Raw genomic sequence first — 10,373 nt, forward strand, 5'->3', positions numbered from 1 at the left:
ACTTGTCTCGCTTGAATGCGGATCAGTTGCTTATCCAATGGGAAGACAAGCCATGCCTCCACATGAAAGGACCACCATGAGCACCATGGGCTCAAACCGAGCCTAGGAAAGGACTATGAAAGGGCAAATAAACTGGAAGAGAAGAGTTTGAGGTCCATCACAGCTAGCTCCTCATCACAGCTAACATCTTGGACTTCCCCCCTCACTATGGGCTTCGAGTTAATGCCTTTCCTCTTCCCTGTTCATCTAAAGTTAAAAACTGGAGACTCCTCTTGTCTGCTTCTGTGTCTGTGTTTGTGAACCCTAGAATGCTTGTCTCCATGTGACGGCTGGCTCATTTTCTGCAGAAGCTTCCGCGCAGCAGCTTGGTTTGGGACAGGAGCAGCTTCACTCACTGTCAATGGAGCAACAGAAATATCAGAACCAGCTTGACAAAGCAAGGAGGCTATAATTTCGTAATGTTGAAGACTAGGGACAGTGATATACCTTCTTTTGGTCTGACATCAGAACTACAGGGTTTATCTTTCAGCCCTTTCACTTATAGGTTTTTTTTTGGATCATTGACCATCTTATCTGCCCTAGTATCATTAGAATGATGTCCTTTGTCTACCACCATATGAATTTTGCTTCTGCTTGTCTACCATCAGCATCTGAAATTTTATGAGACAAGAAACTTTCAAGGCTGAATCAGGGATACCTACAACAAGCCCAATTTAATATGAAGATTATAGAACTAGTATTTTTCATCGAAAAAAAAAATCTTAGAACTAATACAAAATCATCATCATGTAAATCAGTGCAACCATGTATGCGTGTATTGCATGCTTTTAGTTTACATATTATATGGACATAGGTAGTGATGGACTTCGTAGCGCATTTTGGGTGATCCAACGGTGGGTTTGCGCGAAGGAAGAAGAATCCTTCTTTCGCACGAAAAATACAACCCCAGTCACAAGCCGCTACTTTCCGAAAGAAAAAAGATATCAAGTTTTATTAAAGAAACCTTTTAAAAGTCTCTCCAATCAGGATATCGTTCTACGTTCCTTTCCAAAGATTCTTTCTTTAAAATCCTAAGCTTCGATCGGCAAGAACAGATCTCAGCTCAGAAAAAAATGATTCAAAATCTCAGCTCATGATCATCTCCTCATACAATTATATATAAAATCATGCAATGACACATTAATTGGTGCGGACACCGGTACCGGACCGCCTGTTATACGGAGCCACGGTCGTTGCAGAAGAATGGTCTAGCCAGTTTCATGGTGGCTAGATTGATTTTATGTTATGTTATTTTGTTTATTTTATGTTGATTGGGCTTATTTGTATGCTGTGAGTTTAGGATTTTTTAAGATTGTTTTTTTTAGAAATTTTTTTATTATTTCTTGATCCTCTCTCTCTATACATACATACATACAAGTTGTATGTATGTGTATATATATATATATATATATATATATGTATATGTATATGTATATAACTATATATGTATATGTATATGTATATGTATATAACTATATATGTATATATGTATATATGTATATGTATATGTTGCTGGAAATTGGACCCGGGGGCCGCCGCGAAACCAGGGGAGGAGGAGCTCCGCTGCCGGGAGGGCGGACGGCGGTGCGCCGGCCGACTGCGTCCTCCGTGGGGATGAGAGAGCGGAGAAGAGTGCGTCCTGTCCTGTCCTGCAAAAAAGCCGGTGGCCGGGCTCTCCGGCGCCGGCCCTCCGATGCTTAAGTCAGAGGGGGCCAATATGTGGAGAGAGCAAGGAAGAGATATGTGGAGAAAATAAAGAGAATATTGTGTTCAATTGTGTCTGTGCTGTTTTCTTCCTTTTCCGGTCCCCCTCCTCTTTCCTCCCAGGTTCCCTTTTATAGAAGGGCATTATGTTACCTGGGAGGTGACAGGGGAATTTGTCTTCTTTCGTGATAATTGGGCACGATTTGGCCCATTAATGGCGTAGTGGAGAATAAGGCCGAATCAGGCCGGGGTCAGGGAGTTGTCGTGGTTGATCAGACCCGTTGGAGTGGTTGAACCGTCGGCCGTAGTGGGCCTGGGGTTCGTAGATGGTAAGTGCATTTATTGCCGAGTGAACCGGCGGTCAGAAAGAGCCATACGCTCTGATGGTTCAGTGATCCGGAGATCGTCTTGGGCCGTGTTCATTAAATGACTGAGTGCATCGGAGACTTGAGGGGGTCTCATGCATTAATGACAGGTTGTGCCAGAATACCTGCGGAGATCTCGTGCCTTGACGGCTCAGAGATGGTGGCAGGTTATAGCCGTCAGATCCTTCACAAAGGTTAGGTGGAGATGAGTATTGGTTAAGACATCGGCTCGGCGGGGGTGCCGAGCCGAGCTGGTCGCCCAGCGGGGCGCCCTGTGGCGGGGTTGCTTCTAGTACTTCTGGTCGGCGCCCTTTGGGCGAGCGCTTTTCTGGTCGGCGTCCTCTGGTCGGCTTTTTCTAGCCGAGCGTCCCTACTTGGTGCTTTGGTTGGGCCTTTTCGGATTGGCGCTCTCTAGCCGAGCACCCCTCTGGTCGGTGCCCTTTGGTCGAGCGCCTCTTAGTGCTCTCTCTGGTCGGCGCTTTCTAGTTAGGTGCCTTCCTGGTCGGCGCTCTTTGGCCGAGCATCTTTCTGGTTGGCGCTCTTTAGCCGAGCGTCTCTGGTTGGCGCTCTTTGGCCGAGCGCCTCCGTGGCGATATGACCCGGGTTTTCCTCCCCCCCCCCCCCCCCCCCCCCCCCCCCCCCCCCCCAACAGTATATATGTATATATGATGTATATGTATGTGTGTGTGTGTGTGTGTATATATATATATATATATATGAAACAAGTTGATGAACTTGCTTTCTCTTCTCTCCTCCTCCCGCCTCTTCTTCCTCTTCCTTTCCTCTCTTCCCTGTAGCCGTCCTGCATCATTAATGGTCCTCAAGATGTCGACCAGAGAAACGCCTTCCCTTCCCTTTCTCATGAAGAAGATCCCCGTCGACGTCATCTCAATTCAGATCTTTCTCAAACTTCCTCGAGACTCCCTCCTCCGATGCGGGCTCGCGTCCAAAGCATGGCTCCGCCTGACCTCCGACCCCTTCTTCCTCCGCTGCTACCGCTCGACACGCCCTCCCATGCTTGGCTTCTTCTGCAACCGGCACCCGCCACACACGCCGCCCAGGTTCATCGCCACCGCCGAATCAGTCACCAAGTTCGCGTTCGACATCACTCTCCCCGTCGACAATCTAAGTCTCGTGGGTTCCAGTCGACATCTGCTCCTCTTCGGCGCCTCTAACGGCAGATCCTTCCACGTCCTCAACCTCGCGACCCAGGAGTGGACGGCTCACCGGCCATGTCTCTCGGCGCTGGGCCATCGGGTTCGTCCATCAGAGTGCTTCTTCTACTGCAACTCCTCTTGGCTTCAAGGTGATTCGGATCGGGCCGACGCTTGCAGTGCAAACCTTCTCTTCCACCGTTGGAGAGTGGAAACAGTCTGTGCCCGAATCCCATCCGCACGACTTCGGAAGCACGTCCAAGTACTGGCCAGACCCATCCGGAGTCGCCATCGACGATCGAGTGCTCCATTGGTTTTACAGTGAAACCCACCTGCTAAGCTACGATGTTTTCACGTCGTGCTTCTCCGTCGTGGAATTGCCGGTGGAGAGGATCGGCCACCACGCATGTCTAAGCCGGTCGGAGGGCCGTCTCCGCTATGCGGTCTTCGACCGCCGCTCCCCTCGCATCCAAACCTGGGGCTCTCCTCGACAAGTCGAGGAACCAACCTTGGCGTTTGGAACACGACGTGAGCCTCTGGCCCCTGGCGAGAGGGGACCTGCTGCTGACCAATCTCGTGCTTCGTTTGTTTTTTCAGCTTCTTTTTTATTTTTTTTTATTTTTTATTTTTAGTGAAAATGGTAATTCATATAGCTCTCGAATACATTCTGCCAAATTAAGAGAAAGCAAAAAATAAAGAGGTTGGGAAATATCTTCTTTTGATGTCCATAAAAACTCTTCGGAATGCCGGGCAACTTTTACAGCAGCGCCAATATGATGGGATTCGATTGCTTGGATTGCCATGTGGTGTTCTTGCATGCCATGAATGGGAAGATATTCTCCTGGGAACTCCAGAAGGGTGAGTTGAAGCACGTCTGCGACCTTGACTTTGAGGTGGTGGGTTGCATGTCCCCCTTCCTTCAATATGACGATCGGCAGGGGCATCGTTAGATGAGACTCTGGCGTCTTGGTTGATGGTTTGATTAGTGATCGATGATTGGCTTTTATAATTTCTGTTTTATGATTAACTGATGGAATTTGGATGCCATGTCTAACACTATAATATAAACTTCACATAAAAGTGAGCCTGATCGCTATTCAAAAGAACGGGCTACAAATTATCAAAACAAAACATGTTATATAAGTTTCACAAGAAGCATTCTTAAACCTTGAATCCTTGAAAGATCATCGATACATATACAACATGCCCGAGTTCCGCAATCAACAAATGAATAACATCGAAGAGGAAACTATACACTGAAACCTGAGGAAACATACAGGAATCAATGCATTTCTGGAAGTCTAGGTGGTATGGGAGCCGGTGCACTTTCTCCATACTTTACATACGACCTTCAGTTTATTTTCTACCAAAAGCTCGACGTGTCTTCATGAGAATACTCAATAGGTCAACGAATGGCCCGAACATTTTCATCCTGAAATTAATTAAAAAAAGATATTAGCACCATTTGCAAACATTATGATTGCAAATATGGTGGAACAGTTTGTAACTTCAGCTTGGCAGTTTAAGAGCCAACTTTTGTTTTGGGATACTGGTGGGACATATAGCAACACATTTCACTGAGAAGTAGATTGTCAGCATTTTTTTTTTCTGTAGAAGGAGATCTCACCTCACCTGTTGAAGAGAAATTTTCACAAAGAAGTAGATAGTTAAACATCTCATGCAACTGGAATCTTGGGCTCCCCGAGATTTACAAATGCCTCAGCACGAAGCATGCGTACTGTAGCTGCATGCCAGGACACAAGATTGTCCATGAAGGTGTTTATGTATTTTTCTCTGTCATCCTGCTCAATTTTTTTTTTAAGTTAGACATATCCAAGCAGATTTAATATTAAAATTTTTCTATACAGTATTCATTAGGTAATGCATCTAGAGTGACCTAATTCCAACATGGTCTTCCAATGCTTAGCAATGTAATGTTGATAGAAAAATAAATTTGATGCAACAAATATATCTTTTTTAAAGGTGAAGTCCTAGCTAGCACATAAGGTTTAGAATACCTTGTAGTCTAGGTAGTATGCGTGCTGTCACAATAGAAGAGAAAACAAAAGCAAGTTCGTTAGTGCTTGTTGCATGAATGATCCTCAAAACTGAAACAAAAGATTCAGCTTTAGTTACCTCCCACATATCCAGACCGATGATTGGCTGCAAGAAAGAAATGAATGATTTGATTCAGGTCAGTTATGCGAGAAATATCGGAAGCATTCAAGGATTGAGCTGCTGAAGCTTAACATACAATATCACCCCATACGAGCGGACAAATGGCATTTGATGTTCTAACAACAGAGAGCCTTTTTTCTTCCGTTCTCACTGAAACAAGCAATAAAAACAGAATGACTTGTAAGTCAAACAGTGTCATGACAACACAAAGATGTTAAAAATGTGTGGTATCACTTTAGCAGAAACATATCGTGAATGAAACATAAGTCAGTTGAACTATTAAAGACCATATCAAGTATACAAAGTTCAGCAAATTGGCAGCAAAATCTTCCTCAAAGACTAGGTAATACTGAGATATATACTGATTTTCTTTATGAAAAATGATCATAAAAGGCTGAGGGTTATCTGTGGATTCTTGCTAGTCAGACTTACAGCATGGTAACGTTAAAAGTGAATCTCTTCAGTGATTTAAATCAGAAATTTAATAGGCTAGCGATAGTGACCAAAGTAAATATTACTCACAGACAAGCCACACCCAACCAGATCCAAATAGCGCCATGGCTGACTCTACAAACGTATCTCTAAAATTAGAGTATGAGTCAAAATCCTTTTCAATTTGCTGAAGCACACCTCCCTGAGGCAATTTTCCACCACCTGATTGCATTGACTCCCAGAAAAAGTCATGGTTCCAGACCTGAATGATGCCAAATCCAAGTTTACCACCAAAATATCCGCAAAACTTATTCCACATGCTCAGCAAAATAAAATACAATACTGTGAAAGAAAAATATTTGCTACAAATTGCGAAAGTTGAGAGAACAATCAACTTACATTTATATATAGAACTCTTTAGGAAAAAAGAAAATCTGACCTCAACAAGGAAGTTAACAGAGACGAGAAGATCTAATGATAAAAATGTAAAAAAAAAAAACATCATCATTTTTTCAACACCTTAAATGACAACATCGAGTTACATTTATAGAACTCTTAAGAAAAAGGAAAATCTGATCTCCACAAATATATATATATATATATATATATATATAGAAGACTAAATGGAGATGATCAGATGATAAAATAGTAAAAAAATCATCATTTTTCAGAAGCTTTAGATGACAATATGAACCTACGTTTACAGAACCCTTCAGGAAAAAGAAAATCTGACCACAACTAAAAAAAGTTAAAGGAGACTGAATGGAGACAATCCAAAGATAAAAATGTAAAAAACATCATCATTTTTCAACAACACTAGATGACCCAGAAGCTAGAATGACCTGAGCAGCATTGTTGAATTCTGGTAACGGGTTGCCATTGTTGTATGTCACTTTAATCAATTCCTCCATGGTGTGGCCATATAATGGGCTTTTCACAAGCTGCTTATTCAAACTATCCACATAGTCTCTATGATGTTTTCCCCAGTGTAATTCCAGAGTCCTCTGGCTCATGTATGGTTCCAAAGCATCCTAGAAAGAGAAACATGCAAGACAACTAACATCAGGAGTATTGATCAAGGTATACCGAATAAGTTATATGTCTTAAGATGGCAGACAGCAGTTACAAACCAAAGTGAACAGAACCGCTTTAGATAACCAAAGCAAAATAATGTCGCTTACTAGTTTATATGGAGGGGTTGTAAGGCCATAGTAGGCCAAAACTTTGGAAGCTCTTCGAGATTGGTGTAACTGCCCTTTCTGCTGTAGATATTCAACAAAAGGATTATGAATAGAATTGCAGAATGGAAGCTCGCAGAGAAAATGAGCAGGTCGAGAGATATTCATGGCACCTCGGAACAAACAATAGCTATAGGCTACAGAATTATTCTACAGAATACAGATAGATTCGTAAGAACTATAGCACATATAGTCATGCTGTATATCATACTTGCCACAGAACTGATGAAAGCAGCCATTAGGGGTGGGGAGAGAGATGTATCAGCAGCAAGAGGAAAAGACATACCACAGAAGAAGAAAGCTAACGTGACATTATCTTACCTTACGTGCATCAAGAAAACCCAAAGGCCTACCATAAGCCATTCCAAACTAAACCAGGACATGATAAAAATAGCAATATAGAATAAAACTTAGGGTGGAATATAAATGCTAGGCAGTTATCTAGACTTTGAAGAAAACGTGGAGATTCGTGTGCGGATATTAGTACTGTTAAATATGAGAATATTCTGAATCTGGACCTGAATAGCAGACGGATGGTGCCAATTAAAAAATGAAACCAGCCGAGCTATTTAAGGTCGTAACATACGCAGTTACTCGTGCTCATGATAGACAGGAAACCTCATTGGACCTTTGCGCAATAGCCCTAGCAACTCCAAGGACATTGAGATAGACTTTGTGCCGATACGGTCCAGGGCTTTCACTTTGTATTCCATCTGTTCGACTATTGTCCCAAGAGAGCTATGCTCTTTTCAAACCGTCTTAGCGATGGAGGTGAGGAAGAATCACATAGCATTAAACCCTTGCATTCACAACTTCATAGTCGTCCTAGAAATCTCGGCAAACACAAACCCGTTACCGGTGGCAATTAATCCTCGAATAATAAATACTCTATCACCAGGCAAGGACAACACACTGTCACCTTCTAAAAGCATCGATTCCAAGTTCCCAACAAAAGGAGAAGAAGTGTGGGTTATATGGGAAACTAGTGGATGAATTTAATGTTGTGATGCGTACCGGACTGGGCTTAGGGATGCCGGTAACGGGCCTGAAACGGAGGAGGCCATGAGAGATTGGAGGCGAAGGTTGGTAGCCGCAGCAGCAGCTTGGAGACAGCAGGTGAAACCCCATTTGTCTCTCTTCCCTCCCTCTGCGACTGGACTTGGTGAAGGGTCTGTCGATGGAGATCAGGTAACGAGGAGGCGGTGTGCGGGTGAGGAGATGCCGGGATGGGAGCGGTTTCGAGCCGCGATTGAAGTCAGACCGGGTACCGGCGGCTCGGGTCCTTTCTTTTTGTTTTTATTTTTTAACGATGAAGTAGACAATTTATACCGTTCTAATATGTATATATCTAAAAATAATAATAATAATAATAATAATAAGCAAATAAGGCAACTAACTCTTTCCAATCTATAGAGCATCTATAATGCTATGTCATCATCAACCATGGTCCGGATGTCACGAAGCAAGAAGTAAAACCCACACATGCCGTCAATGCCTTTCTGGATCCAGCAAATCATCATAGCCAAATTACCCTCAAGCATAATTGCTCTAGCCCGGAACATGTGCCGAGCATGGTCCAGATCGGCCCATGCTGCCCTCAGTTCAGCCCCCAAAATTGACGTATCGAAGATCTCGCAACCACCAGCAATAACCATTCTAAAATTCGGGCCTCTGACGACAAAGCTAGCACCTCCCCTTCTACCACCATCTAGCACGCATCTATCAAATTTGACTTTGAGGAAACTCGGGCGTGGGAACTCCCACATGAAAGACACTATCCGAAACTCTACATGAGCAGAGGTAGAGCCCTATATGCTCCGAGCTGTTAAAAGCTGATCCGACGGATCTACATAGATATTTTCTTTTGCCTGTATCTGGGCCCGCTTCACAACAAACCTCGGTGAAGGGCTGCTCTTATCAAAAGTTCAGATATTTCTGGCCAGCCAGATTTAATAAGCAGTATAGGTCCCCCAACAACCACCCGCCGAGTTTGGGGGCGCGAACCCACCGTCTGAGCGTATGCAAGAAAGAGCCCAAATGACATCAAGCATGCGACGGGATCTCGACGAGCCTGCAGGTTTTTTTTATTTTTCTCTTCTCCTCGTATAAAAATAATAATAAAAAAAAGCAACTCCTCGGCAAAATTGCATGCATCTGCTTGGAAGTCTGACTTTTAATAAGTAGAAATAAAAATAATAAAAAAGCTTCTACTGTACGTGATAAAAATGCTATAATGCTCCACCAAGCGAGGTATGGAAAAGCTTCTTTTTTTTCTTTGAATCGGCACCGGCATGGCATAATGGAAATCGCATAACCTTGCGATGTCTTGCACCTACTCTGTATGACACCAATCCCACCATGAAACATGATACGAAATTCTATTCGAAAGATTTTGGCACCATGGTTGTGCCCCTTAGCACTACTCAAATGAGATTCTTTTTCTTTCTCTGTTCATGGATATTTTTTATTTGATTACATTGGAAGGAAAAGGAAAGCATACATATTTAGTTTTTCTTTTGTTGGGGTGGTGGTGCAGAATAGTTCATATTTTAACTCTATCTTAAACTTTGAGATGTAATAATGGCCTTTTAATTTAAGAAGTTATGCAAATCAAGCAACTAGTGATTCGGTTTATCTTTTTCGCTTAAGAATCATTCTCAAATTAAGAATTATGAAATCTCAAATCAGCAATATACCATATAGTTGAGCTTCATATGGCACTATGAAGCAACCCATGCTATCCACCAGGATTTAATTGAATTTAAAAAAAAAGCAGGATGTAGAGAGAAGCAAAATTTATAGTTATACCAAACATTAAATGATGCACAAAATGCTGATAAGTTTATTTAAAATGATCAAACTTGAAGCCCGCTTTCCTAAGGGAGGAGAGCAGATGCAAGTGCAACCACTTCTCATGATCTATAATTTCTGCAATAATATTAAATATCAGCCCCTAATTTTGCATTGAAAATAGAAATAATCTCCACCAAGAATTGCAAGAAATTAGCAATGGTTAACATAAAAAGGACACATTATTCTTCTAATAGATCTCCCTATTTTGCTTACGATTCCATTTCACTTAGACCACCCTATTTGTATACCATCATCAAGCTTGTACCCGAAAAAGACCGGAGCTTTTCTGGGGGGGAGGGATTTCAAATTCAATAGGTCAAATATTGAAAATAAGAATGGTCAAATTGCCATAGGCCAGCCAAGAACGACATATTTTTATGAAAATAGAGAAAGAAATCACAACAATACAT

The 10,373-nt window shown here is 42.5% G+C and overlaps 1 protein-coding gene across 4 annotated transcripts; it reads right to left on the reverse strand.

Moving 5' to 3' along the window:
* Positions 1–4,379: 4,379 nt before the first annotated feature.
* FSD3 (Fe superoxide dismutase 3) lies at positions 4,380–8,388 on the reverse strand. 4 transcript variants are annotated; one of them, XM_008810784.6, is made up of 9 exons: positions 8,125–8,388; positions 7,054–7,134; positions 6,715–6,903; positions 5,963–6,134; positions 5,517–5,590; positions 5,399–5,425; positions 5,281–5,304; positions 4,890–5,064; positions 4,380–4,694 (listed from the first exon to the last, which is right to left on the reverse strand). In XM_008810784.6, exons 1-8 carry the CDS (start codon positions 8,236–8,238, stop codon positions 4,939–4,941), a joined length of 807 nt encoding a protein of 268 aa, XP_008809006.4. In that variant the 5' UTR covers positions 8,239–8,388; the 3' UTR covers positions 4,380–4,694; positions 4,890–4,938. The 4 variants fall into 4 exon arrangements, with proteins under 4 accessions (XP_008809006.4, XP_088578936.2, XP_017701600.4 ...); XM_088722810.2 differs by having other exon boundaries at positions 4,895–5,064; positions 7,054–7,131; positions 8,125–8,381; XM_017846111.5 differs by having other exon boundaries at positions 7,054–7,131; positions 8,125–8,381.
* Positions 8,389–10,373: the final 1,985 nt, after the last annotated feature.

Source organism: Phoenix dactylifera, chromosome 5, assembly GCF_051530095.1.
Source record: "Phoenix dactylifera cultivar Ajwa chromosome 5, Ajwa_hap1_PhDact_Kaust_v1.1, whole genome shotgun sequence".
Lineage (NCBI taxonomy): Eukaryota > Viridiplantae > Streptophyta > Magnoliopsida > Arecales > Arecaceae > Phoenix > Phoenix dactylifera.

What these genes read in the sequence shown, in the direction of transcription:
- FSD3 (XM_008810784.6), bottom strand. Translation starts at nt 8,238, where the DNA reads ATGGGGTTTCACCTGCTGTCTCCAAGCTGCTGCTGCGGCTACCAACCT. An exon ending in TGGTTGGGTGTGGCTTGTCT is followed by an intron (nt 5,591 to 5,962) that starts GTGAGTAATATT and finishes TGCTTGTTTCAG; the next exon opens with TGAGAACGGAAGAAAAAAGG. An exon ending in CGCTCGTATGGGGTGATATT is followed by an intron (nt 5,426 to 5,516) that starts GTATGTTAAGCT and finishes TCTTTCTTGCAG; the next exon opens with CCAATCATCGGTCTGGATAT.